Here is a 22,390-nt window from a genome sequence, read left to right as displayed (position 1 = left end):
TCCCTTCTCTGTCCTAGGAGGAGGATGAGGACGACTCTTCCTCGGCCTCTGACAGTGATGTTCTCGTCCAGGACAACTACGAGCGGGCAGAGAAGCGGCCTATCCTGTCTGTGCGTAAGTCTCGGGGTTCTGGGCAGGCCAGTACCTCCTTCAGGTCCATGGGGTTCTCCATCTTTGAGGAGAAGCCCTGAGAGGCCCCCACGCACTGATTCTCTGACCCTTCCTGCCTGGTGGTTGACTCCTGGCCCTGGCCATGGGAGAGTGAAGATAGGGTGCTGCCCAGGCCCTCCTGACACCCACCTCTCAGTCAGAAATGTTAAGTCCCGTCTCGTCTTGAGTTGGAATTCCAGCACCCTGGAAGTTGAGGAGAACTCAGGACCCTGACTTGTATCCCCCTGTCCTACCCATTCATTCTCTCTCTCTCTCTCTCTCTCTCTCTCTCTCTCTGTCTCTCTCTCTCTGTCTCTCTGTCTTTCTCTCTCTCTCTCTGTCTCTCTCTCTCAGGATTGCCTCCTCCCTGAGCAAGGCAATCCCAGATGAGGTACCTGTCTCTCCCCACTCCCAGCCTCACACAAGCACCCCAGATTTTCCAGGCATGGGCTCTGTCTTAAAGTGTCTCCAGCAGGAAACATTCTCTCCAACGTGAGAAACACTTAGAGATTTCGCTATTCTGGAAAGTTCTATGAGCTCATCACAGCCCCTGAGCTCCCTCAGATGGAAGAATCAATCCTCACCTTGTCCGTTGGCTCCACAGAGCGACGCGGTTCTTCAAATCTCTTTGAAATCACAGACCGGGTGGAGATGGGACAGATGGCCTCCATGTTCTTCAATAAAGGTATGGGCCTGGGCCTTCCAGCCGTGCTCTGGGGTCAGGGGGTGGCGGACGTGGGCCTGGAGGGAGAGTGGCTTCTGCAGACCAGCACCTGTTGCCGGGGTCCCATCTTCGGCCCCCGTGCAGGCAGTGCAGCCCCTTGATGACTCAGTGGAGGAGGAGAAGGAAGCTGGCTGATCCCCAGAACATCTGGGAAGCCACCTTCTCGAGAAGCCCGTCCGTGCCCCAGTTGTTTTCTTGGGTGGTTCACTCTGGTCGCTGCTGTTGGGGACAAAAAGGAGGCCTTCTCTTTCATCCGCTGGGCCCGACTCTCCTTGGCAGCTTTCTCAGAGGGAGCCCAGGGCGGCTGGCTGGTGGTCTTTCTTGATTGCTCTGCCAGGAACCAGAACTTCCTCCTGATCAGAGGTGTCTCTGCGTCCACCCGCCGGCCCAGCCTGCGTCCTCCCGGCGGTGGCCAGCAGAGGGAGCCGTGGGCCCGTAGGTGGGGCTGCACCTGGGCCCACAGGGGAGCCTGCTGGTGTTTCTGCCCCACTTTACCTGTGGGCTTTGCTGCATTTGCTGCAACCTGAAAAGGTCTCAGAATCGGTGGTAGGTCGTTGGGTGTTCCAGGGGAACGTCTTACACCTCCCTGATAAATCTTGTTCTTTGAAAGATGAGCTGTTTAAGGGTTTATTTTCTAAAAACCCAAGCCTGTGGGTTTTCCCTTCGTAAAAGGTCAGACATGTCCTCAGTAAATCCTCCACTGGCAGTTGTCTCTGTAGATCTTCTGCCCTTCAAACCCTGCACCCCCTTTACCAAACACCCTTTTTGAACTGGTTCATTCTAGTTCAACTCATTCTGAGACTTTGCATTTCCACCCTAGATACACATATCAGAACGTGTCATGAGCGTCACGCGGGCCCCGCAGATTCTGATTCAGTACACCTGGCGTGGAAATACGTGCCTCGATAGGAGGTCAAACCAGAATGAACCAGTTCAAAGCCCTGTTTTGCAGAGGCTTCTCCCCCACTTCTCTGTGGTCTTGAGTGTGTCTGCACAAGTTAGAGCCAGGAGGTGGAGGAGACCCCAGAAATGAGAGTTGTCGAGTGTGTGTCAGCTGTTCAGTGCTCTGATTGATGGTGGTGGTGGTGGGGTTCAGCCGTCCCATGTGGGGCCCAGGATGATCCTGGTTCTCAGGGGAAAGTTCCCGGGGTTCTCCGTGGAGTAGCCTCAGAGGGCTATGTGGCCCACGTCCCCCTTGGGCTTTGCTTCTGGTCCATTTCCACCTGTCCTCACCTCGTAGACTCGGCATGAACATTCACACTCAGCACACAGGCCACATCCCTTCCCACAGGCGGGCTTGCTGCACGGTGAGACGAGAGGGGGCACTGCGACACCTCCTCCTCTCGGACGTAAGGCTTTACAATCCACTCTCGTTCCATGAAGAGCTCTGGAACTGATGGGTTTTGTCTTTTTATTCCTCCACACCTCAGACTCGCGCCTTGTTGTAATCAAGTCAATTCCGAGTCCTGCAGTCTGGCGTGTGCCAAGCAGGCCTGCCCCACTGGGCTTTCTAGGCTGTGGTCTCAGTGCCCGCCAGGCCCATCTTGTGAGGAGCTCTGGGTGAATTTGAACTGCTAACCTTTTCATTAGAAGTTGAGCCTTGGTCATTTGCACCCTTAAGACTCCTCTTTTTTTAAAAAAATTATTGAATTTTATTAGAGAGAGAGTGTGTGTGTGTGTGTACCATCAAATTGGATCCAACTGGTACTGGAGGAGATTGACCCCTCTCCTTGTTCAGTGGAGCATCTGGTGGATTCAAACTGCACACCTTTGGGATTGCAGTGCAGCTTCTTGCCACTAGGCCACCGGGGCTCCAAGACTCTTCTTATTTATTATTTGTATGTGTAACCTTTGCTTAGTTGTTTTTTTTGTTTTTGTTTTTATTTTTCATATTGTTTGTATATAGTCCTTACCACACATTGTGCTTTATTTACATGCATTGTGTTTTCTATTAGCTTTTTAAATAACAGCACACTCAGGCAGTATGGTCCTTGGCATCTGACCTGTTTTCACTCAGCATAGTGTTCTCGGGAGCCTTCCATGCTAAGTAGTATTTTACGAATTCTTCACTATTGGTTAGCGTGGCCTCGTGCTCCATTCTGTGCACGTGCCACGAGTTTTCAACCCATTCATGTGTTGATAGACACTTGGGTTGAGTACGTGCACTGCTGTGAGAGCAGCCCTCACCCTTCATCTCCACGCCGCTGACGTGTGGAGAGGGGTCCTTCACAGTGGGGGGCTGCCTTGTGAATAGCTATGGGAGGTGTACCGGCATCCCTGACCTCTGCCCACTAAATGCGGCAACACCTCCAGTTCGGGCCGTTGAAATGTCCCCAGATATTACCATATGTCCCCAGGGAGGATCAGAATCGTCCCAGCTGTAAGCCTCTGCCCTGCTCACTTCCCCAAATCACAGAGTGCCATTGTCTCCCTCGGGAGGGCTGCCACCCTTCACTCAAGGCTTGCTGGGCTCCCTTGGGGTCCAGACCCGTGTGTGGTCATCAGAAATGCCAGCCCCAGCCCTTGTCCTCTCAGGAAGTTCATTGATCCTCCTGTTTTGTGTCTAGTAATGAAATTTATCGATTGGGGAGGGCGTCACAGTTCATAAACAGAGCTGGCTCTGGAGTCGGCGGGAAGGTTGGGGGCAGGGAGGGACAAAGCCTGTGCCCGGAGCCCGGGCTGCTCCTGTGCGGGGGCGGGAGTCACGGCAGACCCCAGGCGCCTTGAACTAGGACTTGGAGCCTGGGCTCACTGGGCATAGACAGGCCAACTGTCATATCTGGAGACCAGGGATAGAGGCTCCTTGGAGAAGGGTGCGTTCTCAGTGCTGTCCCTCAGCTGCCCAGAGCAGAGCTGACCTCAGATTCCCCGGAGTGGCAGGCCCTCGGCGTTCCTCTGGGGACCCCACAGGCTCTGGTGAGCCACCGATGAGAAAGGAGCTGTCACCTTATTTTCCATTATGTTTTTAGAGAAGCAAGCAGCTTGAGCACAGTGACATGGAAAGCTGGAGCCGGCAGTCTGGACCGGCGCCCGAGACGGGCTGTCTGGAGCCTGGTCCCTGGTGTTAAGGATTCGGTGTCCTAAGAACAGTCACGGGGATAGCGCAGGCCGGAGGGCTTGCTGGGGCTGGGACCCAGGTCTCTGGTGAGACCTGAAATTGAGTCCTGGTCCCCACCCCTGAGGGCAGGCTCCTCCTGAAAGAAGGGACAGCTTCTGGCTCTGCAGGGGAGCCCAGCACCACATGCCTCCAGGGCCAGCAGGTCCGTTATTTCTCATAAGAGGAGAGGGGAGCCCCTCCAGCCCAGGGGCCTGTGCTCTGTCTCCTGCTGGCCAGTCACCTGTGCCCACCGGGCACTGAAGACTGGAACAGAGTCCAAGTGAGGCTCCTGCACACCGAGAGCTTTGACGCTGTTGATTTCCACTCAGGGGGCCAGGCCCCTCCTGTCACCTCTTGGTGTCTGAGTCCTTCAGCAGAGATGTTTGGTCTGTAGTCCTGTTGTTTGGCTGCGCTGGGGGTGCAGAGGTTCAGGGAGTTCTGGGTTCAGCCTCCCAGCTCGGAGCATCTCCTGCTTCCTCCAGCTCCTCCTTCCCCCCCCCCCCGATTCTCCTTTCCTGCCCCTCCTCCTCCAAGCCTGGCTTGACCTCCAAGGTGCCCTGTTCCTCCCCATCCAGGCCCACCGCTCACACCCTTACTTTCCTCGGAAGCTCCCCAACTGTCCAGGGGCCAAGCACGTTCTCAGGAAGGAGTTGAGCACAACTACGTCCCTTGCCAGCTTTCCTCTCACCGTCTAGAACCAGAGATGACTTTGAAGGTTTTTTTCTGTAGAAAGTCAGCTGCTGAAGACGGTGACAGAATGATTTTGTCAAAATAGCCTGTGAACATCTCCCTCCTGCCCCCTGACCGGTTCTCTCTGTTTCTCGCAGTGGGCGTCAACCTGTTCTATGTCTGCATCATCGTTTACCTGTACGGGGACCTGGCCATCTATGCCACAGCTGTACCCCTCTCCCTAATGCAGGTGACCTGGTGAGTGTCCACACGCGTGAGCGCATGCACACACATGGTAGCCCAGGGCTGCCTCCGCCAGGCGCTGCAGCTCCCGGGATGGAAGGCCAGTGTCTGGTGATTCCGTCCCAGCCCCTCTTCTGTACAGAACACAGGCAGCTGTGCTCTGCCCGCAACGCACCCCACACTGCCCACTTGGACAGTGCCTAGGATTCCCACAAGGACTCCTGAGTCGTCAGGGATTGTGTCCCCGACACTTGTTTGTCCCCAGTCAGCTTGCTGGAACTGAAGCAGCTGTGAGAAGTGGAATTCAGTTACTGTTGGTAATAGTGTTCCTTAAGGGAGTGCTGGCCGCCTGGTGGTAAGGAGTTGTGCTGTCAAGCTGAAAGTTGTTGCTTTGTGCCGTCGAATCACCTACAACTCACAGCGAACCTGTGTACAATGGCCCTGAAACCTGCTCTGTCCTGAGCCAACTTTACTATCTCTGACACACCTACCCTCTAAGTGTCCTAGTCACTGTATCAATCCATCTCATTGATGGTCTTCCTCTGTCCCTCCATCCTCCCAAGCATGACGTCCCTCTCCAAGGACTGGTCCCTCCTTGTAACATGCCCAAAGTATGTCAGTTGAAGCTTTAGAATCCTTGCCTCCAAGGAGCAGCCTGGTTTCACCCTCTCTAGGACAAATGTGTTTATTCTTCTGACAGTCCATGGTATATTCAGTACAATTCTCCAGCACCACAGCCTAAAGGCATCAATTCTCTTTCTATCATCCCTAGTAGTTGTCCACCTCTCAGACGTACAGCAAACAATTGCAAAGACTGTGGCCTGGATCAGGTGCACCTTAGTCTCCAGACTGACATTGTTGCTCTTCAGTACTCTGGAAAGGTCCTTGACAGCTGACTTTCCTAATGCAGTGCAAGGTTTTTTGTTTTTTTTTTTTTTATTTCCTGGCTATTGGTACCAAGAGTGTTGATTGTGGAGCCAAGCAAACTAAAGCTGTGAACAATCTCAGTCTCTCCACCGTCTTTCGTAATGCTGCCAGTTGGCTCGCTGGTGAGAAATGGTTGAAATCCACCAGCTGCTCCTTGAGAAAAAGCTGAACGCTCTCCTCCCATGTGACTTACAGCCTCTGCGAACCCACTGGAGGGTCAGCTGTGGGTCAGTTCCTGGGTATCAGCATCAGCAATGTTCCATCAGGAATCCTGGTGGGGCAGTCTTTGAGCTCTCAGTAGCTAACCGAAAGGTCGGTAGTTCAAGCCCACCAAACTCCCCTCAGGAGGAAGACCTGAGAGTCAGCCTCCACAGAGATGGGCACCTAGGAAGCCCCGTGGGGCACTGCAGCTCTGTCACGTGGGGCCCCTTTGAGATGTCCTCTGATGACTCCCACATTCCTTCACGGAGCCCTGGTAGTGCAGGGACTGAGCCCTGGACTGCTAACAGAAAGGTGACAGTTCAAGCCCACCCAGTGGTAACACGGTAGAAAGGCCTGGCTATCTGCTCCCGTAAAGATTGTCCTGTCTGAGGGAGCTCTGGTGGCCTAGTGGCAAGAAGCTGCACTGCAATCCTAGAGGTACACGGTTCGAATCCACCAGATGCTCTGCTGGAGAAGGAGGGACAGTCTCCTCCTGTACTAGTCAGATCCAATTTAACGGTACATACACAAAAAAGAATAAAATTTAAAAAAAAGATTGTTCGGTCTGAATGGAAATCCAAGTTCTTTATAAACTTATAATTAAAACAAAAAGTTAAAAGAGTTCTTCCAGTGAACTCTTTTATTCTTTCATTTTAAAAAAAAGATTGTCCTGTCCCTGATGAGTTGATTCTAAGTCCTAGAGCGCCCATGGGGCGGAGGCGAGCTGCCCACAGGGCCGTCATCTTGACAGAAGCAAATGGCCTCATCTTCTTCCTTCAGATCCCTGGTGGGTTCAGACCTCCAGTCTCTCAGCAGCTGAGCACTTAACCACTGTGCCCCCAGGCCCCCTCCATAAAGGTTGCAGCCTAAAAAGCCCTGGTGGTCACCTCATAGAGACCCCACGTGACAGAGCTCAACTGCCCGCGGGGGTTCCGAGGGGCTGTCTCTGTAGAGACAGCTTCCCCTGGTTTTTTCTCGAGGGATGCTGGGTGGGTTCAGGCCGTCACATGGGGCTGCTGCGAGTCAGAATCCGTCCAGGAGAACCTGACAACAGTAACAGGGTCTCTCCTGTGAGCCGGGTAGGGTGGGCCCCTCCGGATGAGGGTCTGCCATGACTTTGTGTCCTCACAGCACCACCAGCAATGACTCCTGCGGGGTGGAAGCCGACATCAAGTACAACGACACCGACCGGTGCTGGGGTCCCATCCGCCGCGTCGACGCCTACCGTATCTACCTGGTGAGTGTCCTCCGACCTCGGCCCCGCCTGGGGACGTCGCCGTACACTGCTTAGACTACCACGATGCTCTGGGCAGAAGACGGAGCCCCTCACGAAGCCACCAGCCCCTCGAGTGTCCCAGTGACCAGGGCTCAGAGTTGTAGGTGAGATCGCGTTGGTGGTCAGGACAGCACTGGTTCCAGGCTCTGAGCTCTCGTAGACTTGGTGTGTGAGCGGTCTCCTTGGCCAGCTCAGTCCAGTGCCCTTCTCACCACTTTGCATGTTCTGACCTTACCCCTGGCCGGCCCAGGACCGTGTTTTCTGGCTGGACAGATCAGACCACTCCATCTCCAGGTGACCCTGATGATCCGTAGAGCCTCCGGCAGCCCTGCGCCCCCTCCCGTTGGCAGGCGGAGGGAGAAGATGAATCTCCGGGCTTGCTGCTGATTGCTTTGTGCCATGGGCGGGCAGAGTTGGACTTGACTAATCGACTGGCTGGGTCTCGGATAATGAGATGCAAACCCCAAGGCAGTTATTTATCTCTGCCTGATTGGGAGACGGGACTCAGAACCGTTTCCCTCTAACTTTTGCAGTGTCTGTTAATATTCCCTGCTTCCTCTTGGTCCTCTCCAGCCCTGGCACAGATTTCGGTGTGCTGGGTGACTCTCACTTTGACACGTGGCCACTTAGCTGATTTAGAGAGGGGAGACGAGGCCAGGAGGGCGCCCGTTGCAGCCGGGAGGAGCCGGGAGGAGCTGGTCTCTGGTCCTGACTGTGCTCCTCCCCAGAGGCCCCGGCAGGCCCTGCCAGCCGTGCTCTTTGGATCTGAATGCATTAACCCCAAGGGCCCCCAAGCTGCCTGTTTGCCTTCGCAGTCCCGCCCTGGACATGCTGAGTCTGAGGTTTAGGCCTGTTTCTGTTGTGTTTCTGGAGTCACTGGATGGTGTCTTTTCCTCATACACACTCCTCTAAGGCTGGGAATTTGGTGTCTAGTGAGAAATGCTGGGCTGGGAACTCTGTAAAGCGGCTGGCACGTGTTGTGGTTGTTGAACACAAGTCGGTCCCCCAGATACAGCATGAAACTGCTCCGGACAGTTCACGAGGCTGTAACATTTCAGGAACCCACCACCAAGCCTGTAGGAGCACTTTTGGAAGGTTTGAACCACCGACACATTGTAACCAGCAGTCTTGTAATTGGTTTTTGAGTCGGGTTGAATCTCAGGTCGCCCATAGCAGGTGGGAATCTGGCGACAAGTTCATTGCCTGGCACCCATCCCCACTTCCCCAGCAGTGAGCGTGAACAGGGCTACCCAGCAGAGGAGCCAGGACGGCAGGGACCGAGGTAGCACAGAGGAGGCCTGTTAGCACTTAAACACTCAGTGACTAACTGAAAGGTAACTAGTTCGAATCCACCTGCTGCACCTTGGGAGAAAAGTGTGACAGCCAGCTTCTGCGAAGGTTTCGGCCGAGGCAGCCTGTGGGGCATTTCTGTCACGTGAGGTCACCATGTGTCCAAATCAACTCAGCAGGCTCAGGTGAGCAGGTGTGAGGGTTCATCTGGATCTCCAGCCATGTAGACGTGAAGAGGGAGAAATGGACACGGGTGTGTCCAGGGCAGAGGGACAGTAGCAGAGCCCTCAGGTGGGTCTTTCCTGGGGGGCCCTGGGACCCGCCGGCATGCCCTCCCCCTGCTTGCTGGGGGTATTGGCGGCTGCCATGTGCCTGGTAAATTATTTAGCAGTGTTATTATTGCTTTATTAAATTGTTCCTTCACTTAACTCCTGTGATGGAAACCGCCCTCCCTGGGTCTCAATAACTCTTTGACCAAGCAGAAGGAACCCTTCAGGAAGGCGGGCAGGCATTAATTACTGCCTTCATCTCCCAGATATTGCACTTATAACTCATAAAGCTAATTGTCACCCTCGCCTGCGAAAGCAGCAGCCGTCAGAGGCGCGGGAGGCGGCGGGAGCACGGGCTGCCCAGCGGGAGCCCATGTCTAAGCGGTTGACGTGCTTCCTCCCACCACGGGCCCTGCCTGGGGCTGTGGTTTCTTCAGCAACGTCTTCCTCTGGCTCTCTGACTGCTCATGTCTCATCTGGGAGAATCCAGGATCCGTGAACTGACTCACTGAGTTTGCCTGGGAAGTTTTCACAGCTTTGCCTGTGGTTCACGAGGCTCAAGGGACACACCAGTGGTTAAGCCCTCAGCTGGTAGCCAGAAAGTTGGCAGTTTACGTGTAGCCAGAGGCATCTCGGAAGAAAGGCCCGGGTGCCTGCTGCTGGAGGCTCACAGCTGGTAAAGGCCCCATGCAGCACAGTCCCCAGGAGGGGCCTTGACTCAGTGGTAGCTGGCTTGGTTTTAGAGACCAAGTCTGAGGCTTCTGCAGAATAGTGCCAGACCCTCAAAGGGTCCCCTTCCCCTTTCTCAGAGAGCTGGAAGTGGCCAGGTGACAGGCAGAGGCTTTGGTAAAGATTCTGGTCTCTTTATCCTGAATTCTCTCCATGACTGGCTTTAGTGTTGTCTCCACCTCCTCCCAGAGGCTGACCTACAGGGCTTAGCTCTGTGAAGAGGTTCAAAGGTTGCCGGTGCGGCTTACAAGAGGGTCAAAGGTAGCCATTGCCACTGGTCCTGGTGTCAGTCCGTGACCTCGTGACAGGGAAGAGGGTCATCCTCTCCCCTAGCCCTTCCCACTCTGTCGTTCACATCTCAAGGATCCTCCATCTTTTCTAGAAGCTCCCACTGCCCCTCTCCCTGCCAGCCCCTTTGAACTTTGCTGCCAGCCCAACTTCTCCTGGAAAGTTCCAGAAGGCAGCAAGCAGGTGGGAGCTGGAGGCAGGATTTAGCACCCCTTTAGATGCTCGAGTCATCTCTGGCTTAGGTAAATGACACAGCCGCCCCTCCTGCCTCTGTCAGAGGCCCGTTAGAACCGGCTCCTTCATTGCTGTTTGGGGTCAGTGTGTTCTGGGGATGAAGGCACTGGCTTTATCAGACGTTCTTGTTCCCTCCTGGCTGAGATGCATTTGCACGGCGAGCATGCTTGGGATGCCAGTGCTCTCCAGGGCCCAGCCGTGAGCAGCGGCGTGATTACTAACAGGAAGGTGGCGCGCTCCACCGGCAGCCACCCATCATCGCCTCCCAAAGTCCTTGACCTTAACCAGCGGAAAATTCCTCCTCCCCCCACGCCCCGTGACCTCCGCGCACGTGCTGCGGCTACCGGAGCAGCTGACGTGAGTCAGATTCTCCCTGTCCTTCCTGGGAAGTGCAGGGTGCTAGGAGGCTGGGGTCCCATGAGTCACTGCGTGTCCGTAGCTGGAGCTGCCTGTAATCCAGGCTCTGGAGTGATCATTAGGGCCCAGGACTTGTCACCCGGTTTGCTGCAGCAGGCCATGGCATCTCGGGGCCCCTCCTGCCCCCCTGAGCCTTTGAAGCATCAGATGGGAAAGTGGTGCCCTCGCTCTTTCAGACACTAACCTTGCCTCCAGGCTGGGATATCTTAGGATTCTGTCTACAGAGCGCCTCCAACTTCGGCAGGAGCAAAGTCAGAGCTGAGCATTTCATGTGCTTCCTTCCTGGGGAGGAGGAGCCGGGGTCCAGCGGATAGGAACCAGACCCACCCCGCTGTCTGGGAGGCTGTGTGCCCCTGGCCCCTGGGGCCCTGGCCTGGCTGGGGGCTTCTGCTCCATCCTCATGCTGTCACACCCGTGTGGCCATCCTTCATGCCCCTTCCTGACCCCCTCGAGGGTCCGAGGGAAGCCCTGAGAGGGTGGGGGGACTCCCTGCGCTGAGGCCTCTTCAGGTGGACAGATGCTACCAGGCACAGGCCGCCCAGCAGGCACCGGGCGTGCGGTGCTGGAGCGCAGATGGAGGAGCGGAGCTTATCCTGGCTGGAGCCCTGGCCGCAAACTGGCCATGTTGACAGGGGGCCCTTGTTGGCTGCTCTGGGACTGGACAAGGTCACCCCGGCTTGCTGTCCTGCCTTGAACACAGGTGTTGTGAGAGGCATCCGGGACCTGGATGAGATGGGAGAGGCTGCTGCCTGTAAGAGCTGGGCTGTGGCCGGTCACCCTTCACAGGAGGACGGCCTCCTCCCAGACACCCTGCTGGGCCCCTGGAGCAGCAGCCTGTGCGTTGTAGGGGCAGCGACAGGAGTCCTCCTACAGACGGTCTTCCTAGAGGAAGGGGTCAGTGTGAAATCCAGGTCAAGTTCACATTGGAAGGGGACTCCTCCCGGCACCAAGAGCCTGTTTCTCTTTCTCTGCCATCTCATTCTGTCCAGGCTTGGTCTGCCCAGAGCACTCACCGTGGCACTCAGCCCCCTTTGTATGATAGTGCCGGGCAGGGGAGGGGATCGTCCCACTCTGGCTTGTCCTACATTCGAGCAGCCCCTCACCAGTTACGTCCACATTTCTTCTTTAGTCTGTTTAGAGCACCAGGAGGTATTTGACATGATCTCATTTTTACAGCAGAGAAAACAGACTCCTGACGCTTATCTCAACTGGGTCCCTGGTCCCCAGGCTGTGTGTCCTGGGCCTCCTCGGCCCCTTGCCGGGCAGCCCAACCGTGAGGGACAGTCGGGGCGGGGCAGGTGGGCTTCTTGTGCGTCCTCAGAGCTGAAGGTTTGCAGAGGGAGATGACTGCTCAGCCCATGGTGTTATCTGCCAGGTGACCCGTGTCTGCCCGCCCACGTGACTGACCTGCTGTCCCCAGCTTTACCTCGCTCCCAAGTGGCAAGGTGGATGTTTGCCATTCACTCAAGTGCTACAGGTTGAGCCCCCCCCCCTTCGAGGACATCCCCTCCTCACTGATGTCTCTGTGCGCTTTCAGCATCAGCCGTGCTACCCCTGGGCTGTGGCATCTGCTAATAAATGGGTCGCCGCTGCCATCCTGCAAATATTTATTCTTACCAATTCTAGGGCAGGAGGTGGCCTCGAGGCCTTCAGGAGCAGCGAGGAGGGAAAATCACCCAGAGCGACAAGTGTCAGGACCAGCAGGACTTCATAGGAGTAGTGGGCTCTCGAGACCACCACGGTGTACGACACCAGGGATCGTTCATGACTTTGGCCACCTCGGGGGTCCTCCCGAGCACAGCCCCAGTGCAGTGTGGGATGCTTGGAAGGGGGCGTGATTGAACAGGACGGGTGGGCGCACAGGCAGGTGTGCAGTGTTCAGGGAGGAGTCTGACGGGCATTTTATCCACCCCAGAGACCAGAGCCAAAGCCCAGAGGGGCGGCCATCGCCCTGAGCCTCTGGGGTCTGATGTCCTCTGGGCGTGCAGGGTGACAGTGTCCATTCTCTGGACAGCTCCATGCTCCTGTCACTCCCTGGATTAGGACCCTGCCAACAGCAGAAACAGAACCTGGCCGCCTGGACTCTCTCCGGGGCCTGGGACGTGAAAGTCCTTCTACCAGGAGGGTGTTCTTTTCCCCGTGTGTGCCCCTGGTCAGCTTGTCTGACAGGCTTTGCGTCTTGTCCTCTCTGTACTCGTTTATGGAAAGGGCTGGAGTCGTTCTGGCCTGTGGCTGCCCCTTGACCCTGGGCGCATCATTTGGTGGCGGTCCTGCTGCTATGACCATCAGCATGAGCCTCAGGGACACCGCGCGGCCAGCCCTCTGCCAGCTCGGGGTTCAGGGAGGGGTGAGTCTCTTCCCCGCTCCCCAGTGTGAGCCCACTGACCAGATAGGGGCCACCTTGCAGAGCCTGTACCTCGCCTCCAAGCAACGCGCGGCACGCAGATTGAAACGACTGACTTTAAAGGATGGGCTTGTCTCTTTCTTTTCCTAGGAAATCAATAATACAGGGACGGGTCTGTATTTCCCTTTCTGTCTTTGTTTTTTTTTCCCGGGGAGAGCTGTCTGGGATCTCGCGCTGAATACGGCTTCTTGGTCTGGGCTTCCCATCCCCCAAACCCAGCCTTTTCCAAATGAAATTCACATTGTCCTGTCACTCACCCGGACACAGTGACAGTCCTCCAAACTCATACCAAAGGGCCCACGAGCCCTCACCAGCCAGCGTTTCCCCAGTTCTGCTGCCCACCTGGGCATACCCCCAGCCCAGGCCCAGCACCTGCCCCCCCAGCAACCCAACTCCGCACCCCCCACCGCCGTCTCCCTCACCCCCAGCCGCTCTGGGTGTTAGGCCCAGGCTGTCTCCTCCATCTCAGTGTAAGGATGGTGGTTTTTTATTTTTAAAGCAGCTCTCAGGGACATGGGCTCTGTCAGCTGGCATTAATCCCGCCATCCATCACACCCCACGGCCTGCCTCCACAATGGCCAATAGCTGATGTGCCAGCTTAGAGGACAGGGCTGGGTCCCCAGTGCCTCGTCCCCCTGTGCTCAGTGAGGAAACCAGCCTGTGGGGCCCTGAGTCACGGAAGAGGGGCACAGTTCCTCTGGGCAGTGCCCACCTCCCCCAGAATGGTCTTGGGAAGTGAGGTGGGGTCCTCAGGCTGCCCTCTCTTCTGTCGGGTGTCAGGACTTTGTCATCCAGTGCCGGGCCAAGCGCCCAGGCTCCTCCCCACTGTGACGGTCTGACGGTCTCGGGGCCCCTCATGTTAGAATGTCCCAGTTTTCTCTGTCTCTGTCTTCAGTGCCTGCAAAGTAACAAGTTCACCTTGCAAATGCCACTCGCCTGGAGCAAGCTGACTTTCCCCTGGGCACGTGGAAAACTGGCATTTGACCCCGTTCACTCCCTGCATCCCACCTAGGGACTTGGATGGGAGCAGGAAAGGTTATCTTGTGCGTCATAACCTTGTCACCCTCACCCCGACATACTCAACTCTCAAGAAACCCCATTATGTGAAAAACCAAATGCCTGAGACAAACGGGGTGCCGGGGGGGGTAACTATCTGTGATGAAATGATCCAGTGAAAGCACCGACTGCAACCTCTCTCCCGCCGCATGGCTCCCCAGTGCGTTTGAAATGTGCGTATGGAAGGCAGCGTTCATAAATAGACCTTCAGAGAGCCTGTCCGGTGTTCGAGGAGGGGGCCAGGGCTCGCTGTAGAGGAGCGGAGGCCAGAGTGCCCCGTTCATGGTGCTGGGGACACAGGCAGGAGGGGCAGGTGTGCCCCAAGGCAGCCCTCCAAGAAGTAGGCAGGGCAGGCTTCACAGAGCTGGTTTTACAGACCCAGGCTCTCACAGCGGCACAGAGCGATTTGGTTGGGAAACTTCCAAATAGGTCTCCGTGGGGCGCACTCGTCCCGCTGGGGGCCTTCTGCCCTGTGCTTTTTCAGGACCGGTTTGTACACACTTCACACTGATCCCAGGCAGACCCTGAGCGCGAGGCCATAGCCCTCTCGGTGAGTGGCAAGCTCAGGCTTCTAAACCCAGTGTCCCTCCCTCCCTGGCTGCCCTGGCCACAGACCCGGCATGCACTGTCAAGTCATTCCCTTCAGGTTGGCAGCACACACCGTCTTCACATTCGACCCCCACCCCTCCTCCCAGGCCTCCCACCTCTGAGCCGAGAATGAAGGTGGAGAACCGCAGTACCATGGAAGAGAGGTCGGGTGACCCGCTTCCGCTGGGTTACGGCTAGGAAGGCCCTGGGAACAGGTCCGCTCTGCACAAGGGGTCATCGTAAGTCTGAATCGGCTTGAGAGCGACAAGAGGTCTTAAGTGAGCGTTCTGGTTGATTGTTTCAGAAGACCCTCTCACCCTATTCCACACCCCTTTTGATTTACAAAAAAGCAGAGAGAAAACCAAGCAAATTAGTCTAAGTGACAGTGGTGCGGCATCAGGCAGGCTTCCGATGTGTTGTTCACGGGCTGTGAGTCGTAGTCGACTGGAGGGCACTTCACAGTAACAGAGTGACCCCGCTCTCCCAGCAGCCATAAGACAGTGACTGTTGTTGACGGTGTTGTAGCAGTGACAGTCATCACACTGTCTCCCTGCTCCATGATTCTCGAGGCTGTGCCATCACTCAGTCCAGGGGCCTGACTGGGGGCCCTGTGGGCCTTCGTGAGGCTGTGTACCCTCTCTGTTACAGGGTGCATCGTACAGGCAGAGCCTGGCCTCTCCCTAAGGGACAAACCCAGGGCCCTGGCCATAAACTCCTAATTAAATCCAGCTCTCAAGTAATAGCCAGCCTTGCCCCCGCCAAGTGTGGCTGCCTCCTGTGCCAGCCAGCAGCCCCTGCAGGTCAGTGAAAGGGCATCACCCGTGTCCAGAGATGATGCATTTCTATGTGCAAGCCCCCCCCCCAGCTACCCCCTGACCCAGGGAGAAAGAAGATGCCCAAAACCCCAGAGGGTTTCTGCCTCGCAGGGAGACCTGGTGGCAGGGCATTAGGCAGCGCTGAGCGGTTAGGATGCATATTAATGAGGACATCTGATTAATTAGCATGAGCTCGGGATGCCGCGTGGATTAGTCTGGAGTCAGCCGAGGTACATTTTAATAAGCCTTCAGGTGCGGAAAGCGTCGCTGCAGAGACACTGCCCAGGCACCCTGGCACCTTGAACGGGAGCCAGGACAGAAGGGTCGCAGGGGAGCGGGCGGGTCGCTGGGCAGAGAGAGCAGCAGAGCGAGAGAGCGTTTGCTTTGGCCGTGGGCCCAGCTGGCCGTCGCCATCAATTGAGACGTTCTCTGCAAACCTTCCCGAGAACATCGGGCCAGGTGCCGGGTGCTGGCCCTTGGTGACAGATTGGGCAGGAGGTGGGCTTTTACCTGAGACCCTAAGGGGACTGCCTAGCAGGTCCCCAGGCCCGATGCAGCAGTCTGCGGCCATGGGGCGAGGAGCCTGCACGGCTTGACTCTGAGACCCCACAGCCTGTGACAGTGGTCATGCTACGAGTTCCAGACTGCCCGAGCCTCCCCGTGAAGCTGCCCTCAGAGCTCGGAGTGGGGCAGGGGCAGGGCCTGGAACCTGTCCCCGGAAGGAGCCACTTGTCCCAGGTCACAGTCTAACCTGACAAGCATCTTGCAGCTGACGCCTTGGGCACCTGAGCAGGAGAGGACTCCTTTACTCCTGCTCCAAGCAGACTCCTCCAGAGAGTTCTCGTTGGGAAAAGGCTCGAGCAGTAGCCCCTGCCAGGGGCCACCTCGCTCCCTGGGGCCAACAGGTGCCCGCTGTGTCCCTGGCAGCTGGTGCGTCTGCTTCCTCTCTGTTTCCTGGGAAGCTGCTGCGCTTAGGGAGGCAGCAGGGGCTGGTTAGTGTGGTTTCTTGTCCCCTACTCGACAGTGCTCGTTAATCAGTCACTTGACGAGGAGCCTGGCTGCCTCCTTCCCCGCCTCCAAGGTTACTCTGTGTCTGGAAGAATCCTTCTCCCTCCCGGCCTGTTTCCAGGCCTGCGGTGGTGGCAGGGAAGGGGCGGGGCTAGCTCAGAGCCTCCAGTGTCCTGACACCTGACTGTGCAGAGCTTACCCACACCACCGCCCTCCCCACCCTCCAGTCTCCTGTGCAGAGACGGGCAGCTGGAGTGGGTGGAGCGGCTGAGGGGCCCTCGGTCCCGGTCTCTGAGTTCTCGCTAGTTCAGCACCTGAGGAGCTGGGGGCACTGGCTTAGCCTCCTGTGATGTCCAGAGGTCGGAGTGGGGGGCACAGCTCCAGGCACCAAGAGCAGATTCAAGGACCTGCAGATCCTGAGGGTCACAGGACGCACTCACAGCCTGTCCCCGAATGTTTCAAAGCTGTTTCATTCTTACCAGAATCAGCAGGGTCTTGCCTGGGAGCTGAGGGGCTCGGTTTTTGGCCCAGAGTTTCCCACCCCTCGTGGGGCATAGACCTCCAACCCACCTGTGCCTCTCGGTCTTCTCAGGACCTGTAAGCACAAGGTGACCACTGGATTATTGACCTGATAAACACTCTCATTTGCATCTGGTGACAGTCGGGTCTGACCTAGGCCCAGTCTCTGGTGCCGGCTCTGGTGAATGCCCGAGCCCCGTCCTCTCGTCCTGCAGGCCAGCAGGTGGAAGCAGCCGGTTTGTCCTCTTAGTGCAGAGGTGTCGACAGCTAGAGCAGGGGTTAGGGGCCTGTGGGGCCAGCGCTGGTGGCTCAGACCTGTGTCCCATGTCGCCTGGGTGGAGGGAGAACTGAGAAGCGGGCAGGGCCCCAGCTACCTCCAAGGCTCTGCTTCCCCGCAACACCAGAGCTGCTTTGAACTCCGGCCGGAGGCCCTCTCTCTCCGTTCTGCTCCCCAGCAGGGCCTGGTGAGCTTTACCCATGTGTGGCTACAGCCAAACAGGACGGGACTCACCCACCCCCACCCCGTTCAGCCAGTCCAAGTCCCTTTCAAAGTCTCATCTCACTAGAAGAGGTGACTCCCCAGAATCCAGTGACAGGAGAATGGGACACCTGAGTACCTTTGTACCTGTGTGAACTTCTCCACAGAGGAGGAGGCCAATGCCATGAACCCCGACACCCCCATTCCAGTGCAGATACAGCTCACCTCAGCATAGTGTTGTCTCAGTGTCACGAAGGTTGTCTGTTATTGCAGGCTTCCAAACCCCATTCTAGGCCAGTCCAACTGCCACTTCCCTGCCTAAAATCTGCTAGAAGCTCCTGTCATCTGTGAGGCAAAGTGATGTGATCTGGATCCATCTGGAACCTTCTTTCCCACCACCCGTCACTGTTTCGCAAGGACACCAGGCCCTTGATGCCACTCCCTATCTTCAGAGTCCCTTCTTCCGTGCCGGCCCAGGCCCTCACCCACCACGTTGTCACTGGACATACAGCTGTCCACCTGCACGGTCAGGGACTGTGTTGTCCGTTCTGTCTGGAGCCAGCACAGGCCTGACAGTTGCTCCATGAGCATGTGGCTCCGGGGACTGCGCTCAGGTGGGTCCCTGGCTGGCATCACTGCAGCCACATGTAGAGGCCACATGGAGACAGTCCCTCCTTTCCCGGGGACACAGGCCGGCCTCTGCTCATCACTGCCAGGACACAAGCTGCCTGGGTGGGGCTAAGGGACACTCCCATCTCCGGGTGTCTAGAGGTGGACGGAATGACTCAGAGCTGCCAAAATGGGGTGAAGCTGCAGGTGCGCCTCCCAGCCTTGCTCTGCCACCTCCTCTCTGGCACCTGGAACGTGAGGTGGGTGGGGTTGGAACAGGTGCTAGTGCATAGCCAGGGCTGCTAGCCTACCCACACACCCCACTCCCACACATCCTGCCCACCTGCAGAGGGGTCAGGCTCACCTGCGCTCACCTGCACTCCTGTTCTTGGTGTCTCTGGCTTGCCCTGCCCACCTGCAGGGGGGTCAGGCTCACCTGCGCTCACCTGCGCTCCTGATTTTGGTCCAGCTCACCGTGTGCAGAGCCAGGCTGCCCACCTGCAGGGAGTCAGGCTCACCTACGCTCACCTGCGCTCCTGTTCTTGGTGTCTCCGGCTCGCCGTGTGCAGAGCCAGGCTGCCCTCCCTCAGCCCCAATGCTTATGATCATTAAGTGAGTGGCTGCGTGGGTTTCCATAATATTTATCTTTTCTCCCCAAACCACAAAGGCTCTGGCATCAAATCTCTGGCAGACTGCCCACCACCGGCTACCATCTGGCTTTTCAGCTGAGAAAGAGGCAAACAGACACACACACAGGCCCGCCCTCCAGTGAGAGCGAGAGGGAAACAGCAGCCCTGCCAGGTGCTCACCATCGGGCCAGGCGGCCTCCACCTGCCTGGGGAGCTGGCCTCAAGGGACCGTAGGAAGTGGGGGGAGACCACCCTCGGGAGGACTCTAAAGAGGCAATTCAGTGTGCGAATGAGGAGTGGGATTCAGGTAGGACGACCCGGGTTCTCGTCTCAGCTGCAGCTGAGGTCTTGGAAAGTTACTTAATCCCTCTCAGCCTCAGGCTCTTTAAGTGGAGACAGTGGGCAGTTCAGGGGTCCAGGCACTGTAAAGAATTCCCATGGAAAACTCCTGTCGAGGCCAGGGACTCAGCAGGAGCTCGCTAGCCTCAGTCCACTTGCCTGGTCACTGAGCCTCATCCCTACTTCCCGGCCAAGCCTGCCCTGAGATGACGCTGCCAGCCCTGTAGAGAGTTCCAGAAGCTTGGGGAGAGGCTCTGTGCCCAGTTGGGGGGAGCAGTGATCTCCCTGCCAGCAGCACCCTTTCAGAGCTGCAGCCCCCAAACCGTCCACCACTGGAGGATTGGAGGTGAGGTGCAGGTGTTACCTGTACCACGTGGACGTGTCCTCATTCCGAAGACGGACTGGGAGGGGAGTGGGCTGTGAGGTGGAAGCAGCCTGGTGAGAGAGCAAGCCCACCTTCTCTGGAGAAAGCCTCCCGGTGCCCACCCTCCTCTCCCCTGAGGTCAGCGTCAGCCCCCTGACGCGAGCAGCCTGGTCTGCCTCTGTGTCCCCTGCGTCACATCCGCCTTCCTAGCTGGTCAGGGTTCTGGTATTGACCCCGAGCCGAGGACTCTGTCCTGACTTTGTGGTGGGGACTTCACACACGCCGTGCACAGAGCCGGTGGCACGGGGGCCCTGCGGCCTCCCCGTGGTATGCCTGAGTCAGGCTCTGGCCCGAGAACAGCCCCCACTGGACACTTGTGTGTTCAGCGAATGACACTTTCACCAGTCGCAGCCCAGCTTGCCCAGGTGTCCCCACGGGGTTAGCTTGTGCCTGCAGTGTCATATCTGTTCCTCGGGCTCCTGCTCAGAGGAGGTCACTGGTGGCACAGGATTACCTTTCACCTGGCCCAAAGGCTGCCAGTTCACGCCCGCCAGCGGGACAAGTTGGGGCCGTCCTGCCATCTTGCTGTGAGCTGGCATCGGTTTGATGTTTTGTGTCGGGCCAGTCTCTTCATCTCCTTAGAGCTCTGCCTCTCTCGACGTGCGTGCTGGAATCCCACCACAGGTCCTGTACCGTCTCTCAGAGGGCCCACTTCATCCAGCATGCTTCTGTGGGAGCTGAGATACGCGCTGTCCGCCATCGCTCACTGAGGGCTGCTGGCCTGACTTGTTTGATGTGGGTTCCTGCTGAAGGCTGTCATCAGATAATGGCTGGATTGATTTATGGAGTTGACTTCTGATACTCCAGAAGCACACACCGTTTCAGAATTTTCCAGGCATCGCGTGAATCTTTGCGTCCACACAGCAAGCATATCCCAAGTCCTGTGGCTCAGGGGCGGGGGGGGGCGGGCAGTGGAGAAGCACTGGGCAAGTCCCGGTCACGGTGAAGGAATGGATGAGTGCTGGGAGAGGCCCCCGGCCTCGTCTCCGTCCCGCGTTCTCCACCCAGCCAGTGCTTGAGGGGTCAGAGGTGAGGTGACAGGCAGCCGGCCTGTGCTCCTCTCAGATCCACCTTTTCTCCTCCATCAGGAGTCAGAGGTTGGCAGCATTTCCACCATGGTCGGGTTGGTGCCACAGCCTGGCAGTCTATCCTGGCAAAAGTCCCCTCTCCCTCAACAAGACTCCTCTGTTCCCGTCAGCCCATCCTCGGTGATCCTTCAAGAAGGTGGTTGATGATCTGACCGGGAGGAGGACGTTGCCGTTTCCAGAACCACCTCCTCGTATGGCTTCACATAAAGGTGCTGCTCTCCTGAGGCACGCAGGTGCCTCTGCCAGGTGGCAGCTGTGTGCTGTGTCCCGTGCTGAGTGTGGGATGGTTCGTTGGAACGTGCACACATGCACTGGTGCCTGTTGTCAGCCCCAGCACCGTGCTCTGTCACTCTCAGGCATTTTCTGTGTGGTATCTAACCTTTTATATTTGGTCAGGATGAACTTGAACTGTCCCGTGAGATGTCTTGGACCGTTACGGAGTTGAGTCATGGTGGTGTGCTTGGTTCGGTTGAATCAGCTCTTAGTCATAGCACTGACCGTCAGACTGCCCCATAGGGTTCACGAGGCTGTCATCTTTGCAGACATACAGCACCGGCTTTTCTCCCACAGAGCCCCAGGGTGAGTTCAAACCACTGACCTTTGCATTAGCAACCAAGCACTTGCCATTGAATGACTGGGGTTCCTTGAGTGGAGGTAAACCCCATCAATTCCAGCTCACCGGGACCTTACAGAGCGGAGCAGAACTTCCCCTAGAATAGAGTTTCCAAACCTCTAATCTGTAAGGGAGCTCTGGTGGCTTAGTGGTAAGGAATTGTGCTTCCACCCAGAAAGGCACACAGTTCAAATCCACCAGCCCCAGAAAGATGGGCAGTATTCTGTGTGATTTATTGTCTCTGGAGGTTTGGCTACAGTTCTGACTCAGTGGTGTCCACAGCAGTCCTTAAGGTGAGGGATTGCCATGTCTTTTTTCTGTGGAGCAGGTGGTGGATTCAAACCACCAACCTGGCTGGTTATCAGAGCTGAGTGGCTACTCCCTGTGCCACAAGGGCTTGTTGGGTGGAGGGCCTGAAAGTGGATTGTGACTAGCACTGACCCTGCAGTCTTGAACAGGGGCCTCGCCTGCTCCACTGTCCTGCCCTCCCTGGAGGTCCTGTGGGGATTGATAACCAGGTGAATGCTGAGGCTTTTCTGAGGTCAGGGGGGCAGGGCCGCATGTGTTGAACACGCTCTGAGAGCGTCCTCCACCGTGAGGGGTTTAAGAACCCGTCAGAGCCTCGCTATTGCAATGTCCTGTGACATCAGGACACCAACCCCTACCCTCTCCACCCAACTGACCCAGAAGGCTGCACCCCCTCACTGCCTCCAGCCTCACCTCCTTTTTGAGGCTTAACCCCCAGACACTATGGTTCCAGTTAGAAAAATTAAAACTCTCTCACCAGAATGTGCCTAGCCACTTGAGAGATAAAAATAGACACCTCGAGCGCTTCTTGACTGCACCGGCTTCAAGGGCCCGCAGAACGCACACGTCTCGTTTAGGTAAGGTGCATGCTGTGTTGCCATTAACCCCAATTAACTCCTCACCCCCGCTCAGCCTGGAGTCTGGGCGCCTGGAGCTTGGGCGCACTTTTTTTTTTCAGTTGGAATAACCTGCAGCGTCTGTGGAGCTCAGTCAGCTGGACAGACAGCTGCTGCCACTCCGTCCCCGCCTCAGCCGCCTCCCCTGAGTCCAGCCCTCCCAGCCCCTGACCCTGCTTTCCCAAAGCTCGCTCAACACTGCGTCACTTTTACAAAAGACCTACGTCCCTACCTGTGCTCACTAACTGAGATAAATCCTTAAAGAGTTTTCGCTTTTACGGAGAAAGACAAACATCAGTACTAGCTTTGCAGCATCAGAGAGGTGCTGATGGTGCCCCAAGTTCCTTCCCCAGCTTCCCCAGGAACCACTGTCCACGTGAAGC

At 56.9% G+C, this 22,390-nt stretch overlaps 1 protein-coding gene across 1 annotated transcript in view; it reads left to right on the top strand.

Annotated features, from left to right (window-relative positions):
• TMEM104 (transmembrane protein 104) overlaps positions 1 to 22,390 on the top strand; it is a 62,212-nt gene that overhangs the window by 18,792 nt on the left and 21,030 nt on the right. The window contains exons 6-9 of the mRNA XM_006886382.1: positions 18 to 114; positions 755 to 835; positions 4,799 to 4,898; positions 7,143 to 7,248. Of these exons, the coding sequence (XP_006886444.1) occupies positions 18 to 114; positions 755 to 835; positions 4,799 to 4,898; positions 7,143 to 7,248 (384 nt within the window). The remainder of the gene's footprint in view (positions 1 to 17; positions 115 to 754; positions 836 to 4,798; positions 4,899 to 7,142; positions 7,249 to 22,390) is intronic.

The sequence above is a fragment of the Elephantulus edwardii genome, unplaced genomic scaffold (genome assembly GCF_000299155.1).
Source record: "Elephantulus edwardii isolate Elephantulus edwardi_28Jun2011 unplaced genomic scaffold, EleEdw1.0 scaffold00048, whole genome shotgun sequence".
Lineage (NCBI taxonomy): Eukaryota > Metazoa > Chordata > Mammalia > Macroscelidea > Macroscelididae > Elephantulus > Elephantulus edwardii.
The sequence above is the reverse complement of the archived record's forward strand: the minus strand, read 5'-3'. Positions and strand labels throughout refer to the sequence as shown.